Source organism: Polypterus senegalus, chromosome 15 (genome assembly GCF_016835505.1).
Source record: "Polypterus senegalus isolate Bchr_013 chromosome 15, ASM1683550v1, whole genome shotgun sequence".
NCBI classification, from domain to species: Eukaryota; Metazoa; Chordata; class Cladistia; order Polypteriformes; family Polypteridae; genus Polypterus; species Polypterus senegalus.
In genome coordinates this window covers 74754976-74773349 of record NC_053168.1, presented here as the reverse complement: position 1 = coordinate 74773349, position 18374 = coordinate 74754976, and the positions used below count along the sequence as shown (strand labels likewise).

Sequence of the window (18374 nt, the reverse complement as noted above, 5' to 3'; positions counted from 1 at the left end):
CAGTGTGTAGAAACATGTCCACAATTTTTTCCTTATTAAAATATTCCTTACAAAATTTGTGCAATAAATGACAAAATCCATATATATATATATATAGTATACTCTCTCTGGGACCAGAATATTGTGGCATGTTTTTGGCCTTTGCTCTAATTGGGGTTTTTACTTCTTTCTGGATACTTAAATTTTAAAAAGTCTAACATTTTAAGTACAAGCCAAAAAGCTTAATGTCCATGTGTGTGTATGTGTATGCAATATATAAAGTTTAACAGTACATTACCAGTCAAAAATTTTAGAACACTGACATTTTTCAATTTTTATTGAAGTGTAAGTAGTTTAAAGTCCAGTGAATAACCTGAAATGGCATAAAGGTAAGCATTACACTTTTAGAAGTTAAAAAATGTTTAGGTGAACAAAAACTAAACAATAATGTAATTTTCAAAGTAATAAAAAAGTTTTTTTTTTCAGGGAACAAGTAGTGGGTTAAAAACTTTAATACAAACAATTCCTTCAGGTGTCCCAAATTTTGATGATTTACTTACAAACTGTTAGAATAAAAGGTGCATTGGAAAAAACTGCTTTAATACACCCTATGAAGCAATATTTCACTTTATATTGTTATCATGATGGCGAGAAAAAGGGACTCAACGAAGGAAAAAGACAGAATGAGAAGACAAGTGTCGGAGAGTTAACAGCTTGGGTGACGGGCACCTCACAGGACAGTGGCACTTTAAACTGTGAAGAGAAGGCTTCACACTGCAGGTTAGACAGGTCAAGTGGTAGTTTGAAAGCCATTATTACAAATAAGGAACTACTCTTGGTCTTAATGTACTCTGAAATTAAAGCATGAGATAAACTAATAGTTGGAGATAAGGACACTGCACAGTTGTGCCTGGAGCTGTTGTCCTATGTTGGTTATGAATGATTATTTCAAACAGTGCCTCCTGTTGTATTTGGAATGAGTGATATGTCATTGCATATCTATTTTCTGTTCAGTTTTTTTAAACATTTCTTCTTTGAAAAAAGTACTTCAGTAATAAAATGATTTTTTTTTTATTTTGACTTGCAGTTTTATAATTCAATTTTATTGTAACGTAAAATATCAAAAAAGAAATTAATTTCATTTAGGCCTTACTAAATGGCACAAAGATCAATGTGTAGAAAATAAATGAAATAAATGAAAGATGTTCATCCCACTGCTTTTTCTAAATTTGGCTTTGGCCAAGAATCTTCATTTTCGTGTATCACTAGCCTATGTACTGAATATATACACTCACCTAAAGGATTATTAGGCACACCATACTAATACGGTGTTTGACCCCCTTTCGCCTTCAGAACTGCCTTAATTCTACGTGGCATTGATTCAACAAGGTGCTGAAAGCATTCTTTAGAAATGTTGGCCCATATTGATAGGATAGCATCTTGCAGTTGATGGAGATTTGTGGGATGCACATCCAGGGCACGAAGCTCCCATTCCACCACATCCCAAAGATGCTCTATTGGGTTGAGATCTGGTGACTGTGGGGGCCATTTTAGTACAGTGAACTCATTGTCATATTCAAGAAACCAATTTGAAATGATTCGAGCTTTGAGACATGGTGTATTATCCTGCTGGAAGTAGCCATCAGAGGATGGGTACATGGTGGTCATGAAGGGATGGACATGGTCAGAAACAATGCTCGGGTAGCCCGTGGCATTTAAACGATGCCCAATTGGCACTAAGGGGCCTAAAGTGTGCCAAGAAAACATCCCCCACACCATTACACCACCACCACCAGCCTGCACAGTGGTAACAAGGCATGATGGATCCATGATCTCATTCTGTTTACGCCAAATTCTGACTCTACCATTTGAATGTCTCAACAGAAATCGAGACTCATCAGACCAGGCAACATTTTTCCAGTCTTCAACTGTCCAATTTTGGTGAGCTCGTGCAAATTGTAGCCTCTCTTTCCTATTTGTAGTGGAGATGAGTGGTACCCGGTGAGGTCTTCTGCTGTTGTAGCCCATCCGCCTCAAGGTTGTGCGTGTTGTGGCTTCACAAATGCTTTGCTGCATACCTCGGTTGTAACGAGTGGTTATTTCAGTCAAAGTTGCTCTTCTATCAGCTTGAATCACTTGGTTCATTCTCCTCTGACCTCTAGCATCAACAAGGCATTTTCGCCCACAGGACTGCCGCATACTGGATGTTTTTCCCTTTTCACACCATTCTTTGTAAACCCTAGAAATGGTTGTGCGTGAAAATCCCAGTAACTGAGCAGATTGTGAAATACTCAGACCGGCCCGTCTGGCACCAACAACCATGCCACGCTCAAAATTGCTTAAATCACCTTTCTTTCCCATTCTGACATTCAGTTTGGAGTTCAGGAGATTGTCTTGACCAGGACCACACCCTAAATGCATTGAAGCAACTGCCATGTGATTGGTTGATTAGATAATTGCATTAATGAGAAATTGAACAGGTGTTCCTAATAATCCTTTAGGTGAGTGTATAGCCTGTTATAAAATCACAGTTTAAATTTAGAACAAAAATACATGTATGTCTGCATAACCACCAAATATGCATATATTTGGTGAATATTATAGTCAGTCAGTCAAATATTACAGCAATGTTAAATAATTCGGTATAGTTTATTTACACAATATCTACGCCATCACCTTTGCACATAAGCAAAACTAACAAGAGATGAGGCTTTGAGCTAAGGGCAGAATAAACACTGCAATAACAGAGATCCCCATTTTTTAACTTTCCTTTTGTTCCTTTATGGCATCACAGCCCTGTGTTGCTTTCTGTTTTTTTTTTTATAATGAAGCATAACGGTTAGGGCAGGCTCTTTCTTACAGTGCACTTGTCATTTCTAGACACTCACCTTCGTTCAGGATGGTGCAGGGAGTGAACACCTATTGTAGGTGAGGTGGACTACTGCACGAGTGTTTCAGCAGAAGGAGCAGTGAGTCTACCTCTGGTCTATGGCCTTAGTTTACAAATACAACAAAGTGGGCAACTTCCTCTTGAAACTGAATATTCATATACTGGCAAAAATACAGTCATGGACAAATTTGTTGGTACCCCTGCACTAAAAAGAAGATTCAACAACTGTCTCTGAAATAACTTGAAAATGACAAAAGTAATTGGCACCCATCTTTGGTTATTCAGTATTTATCAAAAATCAGAATTTGATTCAAAGCAATATTTCAAATAATAATACAAATTAAAATGTCTTGGACAAAAATGATGGAACCCTTAACTTTATTTATTGTTGCACAACCTTTAGAGGCAATCACAGCAAACAAGAGATTTCTGGAGTTATCAATGAGACGTCTGCACCTGTCAACAGACAGTTTGGCCTACTCTTCCTGAGCAAACTGCTCCAGCTGAGTCAGGATTGAAGGGGTCTTCTCCAGACTGCGTCTTTCTGTCCTCTCCATAGATGTTCAATAGGATTCAAATCAGGGCTCATAGAAGGTCACTTAAGAATAGTCCATTGTTGTGTTCTTAGCAATTCTTGGGTGCTTTTAGCTGTGTGTTTTGAGTCATTATCCTATTGGAGGATCCATAACCTGTAACTGAGACAGGGCTAACTGACACTGGGCAGTACATTTCACTTTAGAATGTCTCAATACTCTTCAGATTTCATTTTTCTCTGCACAGACTCAAGGCACTGTGTGCCAGACATAGCAAAGCAGCCCCAAAACATAACTGAACCTCCTCCATGTTTCACAGTACACAGTGTTATACAGTGTTATATTCTTTGGAAGCTTCATTTTTTTGTCAGTGGATATACACCTGATGCGTCTTGCCAAAAAGCTCCAGTTTTGTCTCATCTGGCCACAGGACATTCTCTCAGAATTATTGTGGTTTGTCAATATGCATTTTAACAAATACCAGCATGGCTTTTTTATGTTTTTCTTTCAACAGTGGAATCCTCCCAAGTCTTCTTCCAATGAGCCCACTGTCACTCAAAAAGTGATCTATGGTGTGATCAGACACTGATGGACCTTGACCTTTGAGTTCAGCTTGTATCTCTTTGGAAGTTGCCCTAAGCTTTCTTCTTGTGGGCGTGTCCAAAGAGGATGGCTACAGTCCATTGGATCTCAAACTTCTTAATATTTACAGCTGCTGTTACAATAACATCAAGGTGCTTGGAGATGGTCTTATAGGCTTTGCCTTTAACATGATTGCACAGTTATTCATAGGACAATTGCATTTCATTTAATCACTTTTCAGCAGGCATATAGCACTTTTTGAATGAGCTGCAAGGGAACTAACAACTTTGTCCATGTCCTTTTGCAAGAATTCAGGTAGTTGTCTAAGACAGACATATTGTGGTCATATACATACACATATATGAATAAGGTGCTGTGGTGGACAGATGGGACCCATGCCCAGCCGGGACACCTGGAAGGAATGGGACAGCGAGTAAACCTCACCCGGGCCACCACCCTGTTCTGTATGGGGGCCACGGGAACCAAGAATGGAAGCTCAACCCTACTGGGACCCATGAGTACCACAAGGGGGCACCCAGAGGATTGAGGAGCCCTGGATGTCAGCACTTCCACCACACCCAGAAGTGCTGCCGGAAGGAATACCAGGGACACCTGGAGTGCTTCCGAGTGCTCATACGGCACTTCCGCCGCACCAGGAAGTGCCGCAGAAAGGTTGTCAGAGAGCACCTGGAGCACATCTGGGTGATAGTAGAAGAGGCCGCCTCCCTTGAGCGAGAGAGCCACAGTCGGGAGGAAGAAGGCAACGTTTGGGAGGAGTGGCGGATAGGCGGAAGGAGAAGTCTGGAGGGACAGAAAAGAGACTCTTATGAATGTGTTTGGTGCAAGAGCACTGTGTTGTGTGCCGGACCTTTGGTGTTTGTCTGTCTGCGTCCGGGGCTAACTACCACAGTGCAAAATCATCATGTCTTTATATACTTAAAAATAAACCATAGGAACCCTCATGCCAATGACCTAATCACATAAAAAGAATCAGATTTATTATGCCTGCATTAGAGCCCAAGCAAAAAAGCAATCAAACATTAGCCTGCCTACATTGTGCCATGCCTGAAAAATCCCAAATTTCTTTTTCCTGGTTATGAGTCTGTGTGTATATATAGACAGAAAGGCAGATATGTATTTAACTACACTTAAATATTAACAATGATGGCTGGACCACCTTGAGTCTTTGCATTGTTAATCTTGATTTCTATTACACTGTATATAAAATTTGACAGCTCTTTATTACTTCTCATTTAATTTGATATGTGGGCTTATGCAAGTATATGTTTCATGGTTATATACTTTTCTGTTATTGCTTTGAATAATTAATCACTGTAAAACCTATATATTCCTGCCACCCTAAAATGAGGACAAACGGACCCTACACATCTAGTCAACAAATGTGATGTACATCACACAGGTCTAAATATCCGGCGGTGCAAAGCTTTGCTGTAACCCACCAAAAGCAGACTCTCAGTCCTTGCCAACATTCTATTTGTGGCTAATGTACTTTTAGATTTTTTTTTTTTTGCCCTTAGTCTTAAACTGAACTCTGTGAGTCAGCAAAACAAATAAAGAACACATCATACTATCTGAAATATAAGCCAATGAAAAAGAGATCAAACAACATGCAGCCCAAAACACAAGGGTGTACGAATGAGTTTGTAAAGCTTTAAACAGAATTGGAAACTCGTGAGGAAGAATACACTTGGGAAAAACTTATGCGAGGCAAACTGCCAGCAGAGCAATTACAAGCTAGAGAAATAATAGAATTATAAATAGCAGGACAGGTCATTTGCCTCATTCATCCTCAAAGCCATAACCATGTTCTCTTTGAAAAATCTAAAAAGATTCCCTTCTGAGCAGTTGTACATTTAGTCCTCAAAGCCTGGGTGAGATTTAATGATCTTGTACAATGTGAGCCTCAACTTATCTCCACAAAGCTCTTGGCAAAAAATGTTTAATGGAACAGATTCTCTCATTACTCTTTTGTGCAAAAATATTACTCAACACCGATCAATCGTTTTTTTTTATTTTAAACAAATGTAGGAACAAAGCAATAAGTAATCATTCTCAATTAAGCCAACTGTCTGGTTGAAAGTGACCACTAGTTTAACAGCAGCAACAGAATTAGTGCTATAAACTACAGGACAACAACTAAAATTTAGACAAAGAAATTAGAATTGCTGATTAATCACCTTTAACGTGAGCAATTAATGCGTTAAAACTTTGGGTAATTACATTTTTTAACACAACCCCTAAATGTGTTGATTTAATCCAGTAAATTTCAACGCACTTCACACTTAGTGAAGTAGTGCCAGATGAATACAAGTCTATTAATAGTAGTAGCGGGTCACTGGCATGTGTTGTTTCTTCATAATCAACGTCCACACACATCAGTAGAGTCGCCACCTGTCCATTACAATACCGGGTTGTCCCATATTGGAACATAAAATACTGTGTGCTGTACTGAATCAATAAAGGACATGATTTGACGTGTATTTTCATATACTGTACATTGTTTTATATCTACACTGTCTCTTCAAAGTGCAGAGAATAACTTAAGAACAACTAAAATGAAATTAGTTATACAAACGGAGTGAAGTTTCATTTTCGTGCCGTGCTAACGGGACAGACGGTCAAGCACTGCGCATCAGTGTCACTTTTTCTAATATGCTGTGCTCACACACTGATGATCAAAAAACAAAATCACAGTCACGTTGAGCAGTATAGTGGAACATCCAGAACAAGATGCTACACACAATGGTGCCTGTTAATGCAAATCAAAGTGTAAGAAGCTGTCGAGGTATACGTGTTAGTGCATGGCAGAATGTCAGTGGGTCAGCCCTGTCCCGGTTATGAATATGCTTGCCGTCAAGCGTTTTTGGTTGGCCATGGACGGGTATCTGATCTGAACAGGACGGTGCAGGTATTACTCATGTCCATAGATGACACAGAGTGGAATCGCTCGATTCCTTATACCTCACTCACATTTCTCCCAAAGCAGACATGGTATGTTGTTGTTTAATGTATTGTATGGTACCTGCAATGGCCTAAATTATAGCTCATATTATACTGCAACCAATAAAACTAGGCAATAAGGAATAAGCTAATATTCCCATCCATTTGGGCTGAAAGTTAAGAAAGTTACAATGAATTTATATTTATATCTACACTGATTTGTTTAGCACATTTTGATCCAAAGCAGCTTACAAAAGAGGCCAACATACTCGAGTAACAGCAGTCTAAGGATTGTTTTGAACAAGTGCAGCAGAACACAGTTACAAAAATAGATCACCCTAGCCTAAAAAAAATGATAAATTTTAACAATATGACAGATATCACCAGATGCTGTTCATTGGCAGACCTTGGTGGGCAAGAACAGCACCTCACCAGTGGCTTCATATAGGTAAGTGCTGACCTTTTGACTACTCTGTAGGCAAGTGTCAAGGATCTGAACTTAATGTGTGCTGCTACAGGGAGCCAATGTAGTGACCAGAAGAAAGACGTGACTAGGGAATCCCAAACATTTTTCATTCCAGCATTCCGGGGAACAAAACTGCTGTAATTCCCAGGAAACCAGGAACGGCCAAGTTTGCATATAAAAGTGTAAAAAGTATAAAAATCGACCAAGAAATAACAGAGTTATAGTTGAAAATAATTAAGTGGCATGGTCTTTTGGCCCATGGTGTAGTGTATTGCTCATTAATTCAGTCAACAACAGACCAGCAGCAGTCAGTCTCCCGGCTCAGTGGACTGGGAGGAGTCCACACTCTGCAGCTCATGAATGCCGGGACGGGGCAGACTTCATTGACGTCTGTCAGACAACAACTTTGAACAGCAACTTGAAATTGCAATGCGTCAGTCTGTTGCATCCGCATTATCTGTGCCAAGAAACTTGCCATCACAGAATGCAACAGAGCAACAGCAAGCGCGGGCGTTGCTTAGAACAAGTGTATCAGTATCTGATGACTGTGCCGCCTACTTCAGTGGAGGCAGATCGTGCTTTCTCAGCGGCTGGCTTACTCTGCATGAAAGTGCACTCTCGCCTGGAAGACCGCACGCTGGACACGTTATGCTTTCTAAGCTCTTATTACCGCAATTAACTAGATACATGTACTTATATGACAGCATGAACTGCTGGTAGATAAGGTTAGTCTTTTATTCGTGTCAACATATTGCAGTTGTTTTATGAAAAATAAGTGTTGGTCGTTCTAAAACCATTCACATGTGAGATGCCCGTGCACTGTGTCATCCCCGAGCGCCCTGGATTCTCGGGCATGACATGCAGGAATACCGAATTCCCGGGAATGGACAAGCCCGTCTGGGAATGGATTCCCTAGACGTGACATGTGCTCATGTCGGCTGGATGAATACAAGGCAGGCCACAGCATTTGGAACCATTTGTAGTGGCCTGATGGGAGACGTGGTCCTCCTGCTAGTGATGAGTTGCAGTAATCCGGATGTGACAAGACCAAATCATGGACAAGAAGTTGTGCTGTATATACTCAGTCAAATCAGGATGTGATTTTGTGGATGTTATAGAGAATCATATATACGTTCTGCAACAATGCACATTTTAAAACAACTACATTTTTTCAGTATATCCATTGCTATTTAAAAGCCTAATCTATACACATTTTCAATCTAATTAATGATTTCTCCTTTTAAGGTAACAGCTGCAGAGTTGACTTGTGTGTATCACACAGTTATGCACAACTTGAGTTATAAGAGAGTTTATTGTGCACAAAAGCTGAACCATGATTTGATGCTTCTGTTTTTTAATATGTAATTCTTTGTGTATTTGTTAGTGCGTTTATTATGTTGTCTTGTAACATAGCAGTCCAAACAACACTAACTGGTTTCTCCAAACATAGTAACCACCTAGTGGTTTGGTGGTCGTTGGGTTTTGTTTCAGTTACAAAAAAAGAACTGTTCAACAAACTAACTGGAATAATTTAATATGCACAGGCAAGCTTTATATAAAACTGAAATTAATAATGGTGTCATTTCTGCTTTATTGAAAAATGTTAATATGCTTGAAGGAAATAAGATAAATTGCACTTAATATGCAGTTCATTTCAATTAAAAGGCCCACACGCCCGGTTAAGGAAGGAAATCTAATAGAAAAGTGTCAAATTAAAATCAGGGGTTTGCTGTCAGCCATGACTTGATCAGGGAGATGGTGTGTTTCCCGATTTACTAATAGTATCCACAGGTACCCCGCTTATCAGTGCTGCTGACATTTTTAATAAAGCAAAGTTGTAAAAAAAAGGGCTTTCAGACTGCTAAAGTGAAACTGTGAAATTATTATTATTTTTTTATTTGAAAAGCAGTCCTTCTTCTCCTTTTGGCTGTTCCCGTTAGGTGTTACCACAGCAGACCAATTTTTCCATCTTTGAACAGCAACCCTAATAGAAATTATCCCCAGGATTATTAAAATACTGAATAATGCCACCAGACCCACCAAATCCAAGGTAGGCAATTTGATTTCTGTGTATATGCACTAGTAATTATGAATTTCCAATATAAAAACAAACTAATCCTAGTTGTCTTCTTTTGAAATTAATACTTTTAATAAAGCATTTGAAAGAATCTGATGTGCTAGTCAATCAAGCACTAGATCAAAAAGACGTTTTGTAATATGAAACAAAAGAACAACATTAAACCCAAACCACCAAAACAAAACGACAACCAGCTAAGAAAAACATTAAAGGTTTGGAACACAATGGCATATGTAGTAGGTATAATAGAAAGAATGTATCAAGTAAATATTAATCAAAAGCATAAAGGCTAAATACAGTATGTCAATGTCAACTTTATTTATATAGCACATTTAAAACAACATAGGAATGCTGTGGCCAAAGTGCTTTACAATAATAGAATAAAAGAAAAACATATAATTAACATGAATAACATAAATAGAAATCAAATAAATGAACATAAATAAAATAAATAATAAATAGCAAGTGATGTTACATAATCACAATGATGAGCCCATCAGTTTTACTGAAGGTCACGGAATGCAAGTGAATAGAAATGAGTCTTTAATCTTGTTTTGAACAGTATGTATGATCAATATAAACACTGCACACATACACAGTAAAGGATGTGTAGCTCCCTCCCTATCTGTTCAGTATGACTTGTGCAGGATTGTCTGTGCCCGTGACGTCTGCAGTGCGTATGTGTGAGTCAATCTCACTTGGCTTTGCACCTCTGTTGCCGCTAATGCAGACACATGCTCTGTGCCAACTACTTGTTTGCTGCATTCTGACACCATCTATATTGGTTTCTTTCACTGAAACATCAGGCAACAACTTTCCAGTCTCTTTTGTAATTCAAGAAACCAGTGGAGTTTTAGCTACTGTATTTTTTAATATCAATAGTGTTAGTTTTGGAAAATGATGCTTTATGATTTGTACATTTCCAGCTCTGAATGCACACAAAAGCTCCCGCCTAAGTTAATGCAGAGTTCCTACCAGTTTCAACTAACCAACAGAAGGGTGCTAAGAAATCAAAAAACTGTCTACTTATTTCTTTACGAATTTACAAATATGCATGTTTAATATATAAAGAATATATTTCATTTTAAAATATAATTCATATTCCAGCCCCTATGGTCCGTACATAATTAAAGGCGCATTCAAAATTATTACCGAAGCGTGAATTTATATTAAATAGAACTGATCTTTTTAACTGAAATGGATTCTTTCCATTTCAAACCTTATACATCTATACCACACCCAATACTATCAGGCCTCTTGGTCTTTATAAAAGTAAATTAATTTACCTAAATGGCTTCATGGTCCTTCAGCATATCTGTTGTTCAGTGTTACAAAATACGAGTTACACAAACAAATATTAAAAGTTACAGTTATGTGAAAACATTTCTAGTCAATGGATTCACAGTTGGCAATCAACCCAACACGTATGTCTTTAGCATGTGGGAGGAAAACTAAAGTAACCAGGAGTAAAATCTACACAGACATCGGCAGAATGTGGAAATTCCACATTGTTAGCACCTGGAAGGTACAGCATCACCTCATGATTTTCTAGAACATTTCAGTATAGCTCATTTAGTCAACAATTCTAACAGAAACACACCCAACAACCATGCATTGAATACAGCAGACTGTTTAATCATTTGTGAGTGATGAAAATTCTATCCTAATTCTGGTCAGAATTTTTTTTTGGTATTTCTTAGCACTTGGTACACTGTATTAATCCTTTGGAGGTCAGAGTGTAGGGTCAGTCATTGTACAGCGCACTTGATGCAACTTTCAGGTTAAGGACTTTGCTCAGGGGCCCAACAGAGTAGGATCCCTTCTGGCAGTAATGGGATTTGAACTGGCAACCTTCCAGATACCAGCACAGATCCTTAGCCACAGAGTCACCACTTTTATCAGTGGCAAACAATGTATAATAGTGGATCTATCTTTGACAATCACTAGAAATGCAGCTGTCCTCTGTAGCTCCACCAGGTCGCCGAAGAGATTTGTTCTCAGGGTTGTTTGGTCAGATCATGTGGATGAACAGAGGACATTGTGATGGAAGCAATCTTGAATTAGGCATGTACTATTCATTAGGCCATTGTCACAAGAGCACCTGGCCCTCTGACAGACTTTCAGTTTATTGTGCCTGAAGGCACACATTCTCTTGTGTCCAATTCCGAGTCTGCACAGGATCACCTGGTTAGCTCTCTTCAGATGGTAGAAGCTGTCATTCTGGTGAAAGTTTAGGTACTGCTGTTACCATTTCTTATGCACCAGGGTCTTGACGATGGTCTTTTCCTCATGACACAAGACATTCTGTATTGTCCTGGTACAGCTAAACACACTGTCAGCCATCTTACTTCTATAGACTCCACAATATGAAGGAATCCACTGGAGTGTAAAATCCTCCTTTGTGGTTAGTCTGACAGAGTGGATGCGAGTGCATTCAGTTACTTGTGAACCTTCAACTTCAACTGAAGTTCCTTCAGCGCATTCAGCACAGAAAGGGTATCAGTAAAGGTGACCACTTACTGGCATGGCTCATCTTGATGTTCCTGGACAGGGGCTACTGCTGTGTGTAGAGATTCTGCCTCTGCCCTGAAGTTGGAGTATTTGCCCATTGCAATGGGAGGTAAATGCAGGCACTCTATTTATGTTACACACCCTGCCCCTATAAAGTCTGTATTAAATTACATGGCGGCCTCACACAAATGAGCGCACTCATGGCATCCTTCAGCCGGACAAGCCAATACATTCTCTCGACTAACTATAGTAAGTTTCTTTTTTGTAACAGGACACCCTTCTCTAAAATAATGCATGCATAACCCTAACACTCCATGCTTCTTACTTTGCCGTGGCAGGTGGCTACCGAAACAAAAATTACATATCTGCAGAAGTGCATGCTTGCACTTCAAATATTAAAATTGGTAAGCTCCTTTATTGTTTTAAGTATAAGATATTTTATACTAGTCTTAGAACTTCTTCCTTAAACTGGTAATTACCACACAGACATCCACTGTAATAAACTCTGATCCATTATCTCAGACAGAATGAGAAAAAGTTAGATGACAAATGTAACAACTGGACAACTTTGAAGTATTGGAAAGACTAAAACATATCACAGACACACCAACACATTCCTTAATACTTATAGACTTTGATATTTTTGTGCTGTCTTCTTTCAAAAAATCAATGGAATGGAGTAATGACCTTGGTGTAGTGAGTGGCTGTTCAAGTGTCCATGACCATACAGTAATTTAAAATAACATCAAAGCTCCTGAAATGAGAAATCAGTATTTGCTGTACTGGCCTCAGTGTCTCTGTGATTCACCAGTCTATTATGTTTTGATCAAAAAACACAAATATGCCATTACAGCATGAAGACTCAAAAATAATCCTACCAATTCTTGTCCATTATACATTCTCTAAAATCTGCTTAATTCAAGGTTAGGGTAAGACAGTAAGAAGTATATCCTAGCAACCTTGGGCACAAGGTCAGAAGTAACCCTAGATGAGACACCAGTTCACACTGCAGACACTCATGTCCATATCCAAACTCATACTGACTAGCGCATTTTGAGTGATCAGTTAACTTAACAAAAAAGTCTTCGGGATGTAAGAGGAAAACCAAATTATCCGAGTAATACCCCGGGTAGATATGGGAGGGAATGCCGACTTCATACAGTTGGTACTTAAATTCACCTTTTTAGAGCTGATTCCTGTTTAATTTCCTGAAAATACATTTGTTACATTGCATGGTGCATGAAAAAAGTATCTTACAAATCATGGGAGTACATGTTGAGACGACCTTAGTGATGTAATTGTCTGGTGTGACAATTAGCACACTGACCTAAGAAGACATCTTTCCATACACTCCACAATGTTGGTAACACCCACTGGGTCAGATCAGAATGGTTCTTTGGTTTTGGAGCACTGGTCACAGAACCAGTAACACACCTGTACTCCGTACCCTGTATTAATACCAGCTTTGTTATCACAAAGAATGAAACTGTGGCATAAAGTGCAACAATATATGAAAAATATGCAGGTGGTGAATTGTGCATTGATTAATAAACAAACCCTCCTGTTGAAATTTTAAGGCATCATTTTATTTCTAAAAAAAAGTCCAAATTAAATGATTTTCCTGAACCTGCTGAAATGTAACATACTGCAACTACTAGTTTGTGCTCTTATGCTAAACCCTGTGAAATCTCCAGAAACCTTAAGACTAGATAATAAAAGAATAGACATAATGCAAGACTCTTATGTGTAAAAAAAACATGGTTTGAAAGTGATAGTTTGTGTAGAATATGCTTAGACCAGATACATATTAATCGTGAAGGATTTATTAAATAAAAGTAAATAACATAATAACTGACCACTAAAATAAAGTAAAGTAAAACCTCGATTATCTGTCAGGAATCGGGAGCAAGGCTGTGAAAGATAAGAGAAAATATGGATAACAGAACAGCTCCTTTAAAAACAATATACAGTAGATTAGTTTAGCAAATAGTCAGCTCAGGTTGGATGGTTGAGAGACAAAGTCAGAGAGGCGAGACTGTATTGGTTTGGACATGTGCAGAGGAGCGATATTGGGTATATTGGGAGAAGGACGTTAAGGATAGAGCTGCCAGCACTCCACAGCAGTCAACAATCTTCTACAAAACAACATCTTTAAAACTAACTCAACAGAGAAAATAAATAAATAAATGTGTACACACGTTTGTCTATAATTTCACTTTACGGCATTGAGTCTCTGCCCTGAATTCTACACTCGTCCATTTCATTTTGTCGCAGAAAGCACCCCTACTTATTGAATGGATCAAGTTTAAATCATAAACATTGACAAGAGACTGTCAACTGAGTTCGATAAAATCTGATTTTCAAAGAGCACAGAATTTTTCACTACGATATCACTGCTGACTACGGTATTCATTACAAAACTGTAGTGACTGGTAAATTATGTTCCTTTTGAATATGTATACAGTAATCCCTCGCTATATCGCGCTTCGACTTTCACGGCTTCACTCTATCGCAGACTTTATATCTAAGCATAACTAAATATATAACGCGGATTTTTCGCTGCTTCACGGGTTCTGCAGACAATGTGTCTTTTTACTTCCCGTACATGCTTCCTCAGTTGGTTTGCCCAGTTGATTTCATAAAAGGGACGCTATTGGCAGATGACTGAGAAGCTAACCAATCAGAGCACACAGTTAAGTTCTCCTGACTGAGAAGCTAACCAATCAGAGCATGCAGTTAAGTAACTGTGTGCTGAATGCAGTGTTAACCAGGAAGTCTCGTCTTGCTCATTCAGCATCAACGTGTTTCGCTGTGTAAAGAGTTAACTTTTGTGCTCTTTTGTGTTTATCTTTCTGCATAGTCAAGCCCTTCGTTATGTCTCCAAAACGATCTGCTCCTGCTGCTGCTTTAGGGGCCGTGCCCAAGCGCCAACGGAAGATGTTAACGATTAACGAAGGGATTATGCTGTATAACTGTGCAGGGAATATTTACAAACAGAGTGTGAGAGTTTATAAGGGCTTAAAATATATAAAAATAACCATACAAACATATGGTTTCTACTTCACAGATTTTCACCTATTGTGGGGGGGTCTGGAACGCAACCCCCGTGATCGAGGAGGGATTACTGTACATCGTGAGTCACAACAGAGAAGCTTTGGAGGTCAACCAGATTTGAAACAAAGTGCACTAGTACAGTGCGTGTGGTAAACACCAGGTACAATGGGATGACTTAAAGTCACGTGCAATTGCATTTGCTTTCTTTCCTCCCTCATACTCCTATTGCTTTGTTCATGTAATTATATGACAAATGTAGCTGAATGTAGTCAAAACCGCTGCAGGTAATAAACTGTGATCGAGATGAATAAGTCACGGCATACAGAGCTGGGGTGGCAAACACTGCCATTTGCCCATGAGAATTGGTAGTGGTCATTAGTCGAATGGTCATAAGACGCATAGGTCGTAAGTCGACAACTACCTGTAGTGTGTATAGGGTGTTAGTCCTTCACAGTTCATTAACAGTATGCACTGACACAAATGTTCAATTGACAGACCATACAAGACCACAACACAGTATCAGACTGAGAAACACACAAGTGGAATGTTGCTAGAAATATGACAATTCTGCTGGGTTTACAGGGAATAATTTGAGTACAAAGGAAGGGGTTGTGGCACAGCTGAAAAGTGACTGTCTGTTGTCCGCAAGTTTTTGACTTGGAAACAGATTTGCAACCCCAGCCTGAACTTTTGCCCACTGTTGCAATCTTTATAAGAGTTGGACCAGCCAATCACTCTTTTGTCACAAACCTGGAATAAAGCCAATCTCCACTCTATTACATACTACAAAGTGTTAAAATTGCTGCCGGCAGTGTAATAATTGTCCACTTTATACCATTTAATGGTATAATAAGCAGACTTCCTCTTCGAGTTCCAACACTTCATCATCTCTTCTATTCTGTTCTTCTCACAATGTAAAGAAAAGTGTTGTACAAGAAGGCATCAGAGGTGATTATTGACAGACATAATTGAAAAAGACCCAAGGTCAAGAAAACATAGCAGTGGAAACTGAAAAATCAACTGAACCCAAGGTAGTAGTGTTAGTACAGCATAGCATGACCATATTTAAGAAAATAATGAAGAGTGTTTTCAGACTTAGTTTCAATGTTGCAATTGATAAAACGTTAAGAAGAGTAAAATGGAGAGGAAACCGCAAAACAAATTAAAGAATCATTCACTATAGATTATCTAGAAAGGATGCCATATGGCAGATTTTAGTACTTTCATGAATTTGTTTAGGGACAACAGGGTAGACAAATAAACACTGGTATTTTTTTTCAAATATACAGTATATTTGCTTGACTATTTTGCTCAATAAAAGAGCTATTCAACTCTTATTATTGTGGAGATTGCACAATAAGTTAACTACCTAGAGTAACTCCTAGTGAGTTAGTGCCTTTTCAAGCTTTTTACTCTACAGACAAAGCAGGTTAGGTTTAATTGAGATAGCTATTGGTGTACATCACAGAGTGTGACAATTCAAAACAATTTATTGCTGGATTGAAAAAAAGCTCCAAGCATTCTACAGAAAAAGGCTTTAATTTTAGCTGTTAAACCAGACATCCACTGAAATGTCAAAATGTTCCAGTGATAGAATAGCCTGGAAATCTCAGTCCTTTTTCAGTGTGGGCCATGGTCTCATTCGAGTTATGTGACTTCTGGAGATGAATGATGTAGAGGATGAAGGGAAACCATCTTTCTCAAAGGGCACATTGGACACACAGCAATAAAAACAGACATTCCCTCAATTGCAGTAGTACAAATAAATGGTGCTCATAGTCTTACTGCTTACGACATTTTTGCTAGAAAACGCCACTGATATATATTAGTCACAGCTCATCAGAGTTGATTGCTACCATACAGTAGGAAATGATAGAATACATGTGATTGGACACTACTGCAGTCATAATTTTAAAAACATTTCTAACTTCATAACAAGAAATCCCACTCATCAGGAAACTCACCAGCAGAAGAGATGGCCCTTTCCACAATCCACTGCAGGAGCTCTCAACAAAGGGAAGGTGAGTGGGTCTGATCCAGTCGTCCCTGGACCCTGCCTCGTTAACCGTACAGCTCTCTCACAGCCTGCTGTGGGACACCACCGAATGGCAGGGTTGTTTTCTACAAAAGCCTGAAATATTTAGAATTGAGGAAAAACCTAAGTAGACCACAAGCAAAAAAAAATAAAAAAACTGTGATGTGTCACAACAATGTACCACCTGAAGTGGCATTATAGTAATGCAGGTTCATTTTTAGTTACACCTGGTTTATATCTTTTATAAAATGTCAGGTGACAATTTTTTCCACAGTGAATTAATTCTATGTTTACACACTTAAACATAAAGCTGTTAAGATCTTATGTGACCCGATCACACAATCCACTCTTCCTCCATGTCGTCAACAGCTTAAGTCAAGCAAGACCAGAACAACCAGATTTCACAGCAGTACTCACCCACAAGCTGTGAGATGCATGAACTTAATGTCCTGACCTTTAGTATTCGTCTGCATCAATATGACGAATATGTCTAAGTGAGAATCTGCTAAACTGGCTGTCTGGAAATGATGGCTACTGCTGTCCTTCTGATGTTTGTAACAGAATTTTGTTTGTATGTGCTTCACCAAATCAAATTCTGTACACATGACAAAGTTATGGCAATAAACTTTTCATATTGCTGTTATCTATCTATTTATATTCTGACTTGCTTAACACTAGAATTACCAGAGCCTACAAAAAAACTCATAGATCCATCCCACCTTAAAACACTTGGCACGTCTCCATCAGCGTCATTTGTCCTGTAAATGTGTCGATAAGTAGCAAAGAGCAAGCAGCCTGCTATCACATCCCCTCACCCCGCACAGTTTTCTCAGGTTAAGTCTGTTTACTTGCATGTCAGTTGCTTAGAGTTGTATAGAGTGAGAAGTCAAGCAAAATGGCGCCTTTTATAAATACTATATTGTTATTTGGAACACATGCATTTCATGTGTGTTCCGTGTCTACAGTGATCTATGTAAACACATTGTTAAAACAGAAACGTTTTTCATGTTTTAGTAATAATTGACAAAATGTAGACATGGAGTGTATAATGTGTGAAGCCTGAATTCCAAATATCAAAGAAACACTTTCACAAAAGGTACAAATACAACAGAACAGGTGCGCTTCTATTCAAAAATATAACTGCAGGAAAAGAACCCGCATTAGGATGCAACATTGACACGCATTTGCTACGACCGTTTCGGTGACACAACGGTATCAACTGTTGACTGGTAATCAAAACTTCACGGGTTCGATCCTGGACAAGTCCGTTTTGAGAAGTGAGCTGC

The 18374-nt window shown here is 38.7% G+C and overlaps 1 protein-coding gene across 8 annotated transcripts in view; it reads right to left on the bottom strand.

The window, feature by feature from the left end:
- The window catches only part of LOC120515645 (ankyrin repeat and IBR domain-containing protein 1-like), a 445503-nt gene that overhangs the window by 69956 nt on the left and 357173 nt on the right, over positions 1-18374 (bottom strand). For all 8 annotated transcript variants that reach the window (XM_039736854.1, XM_039736855.1, XM_039736857.1 and 5 more), the window contains one exon: positions 17018-17184. In XM_039736854.1, the coding sequence (XP_039592788.1) occupies positions 17018-17184 (167 nt within the window). The remainder of the gene's footprint in view (positions 1-17017; positions 17185-18374) is intronic.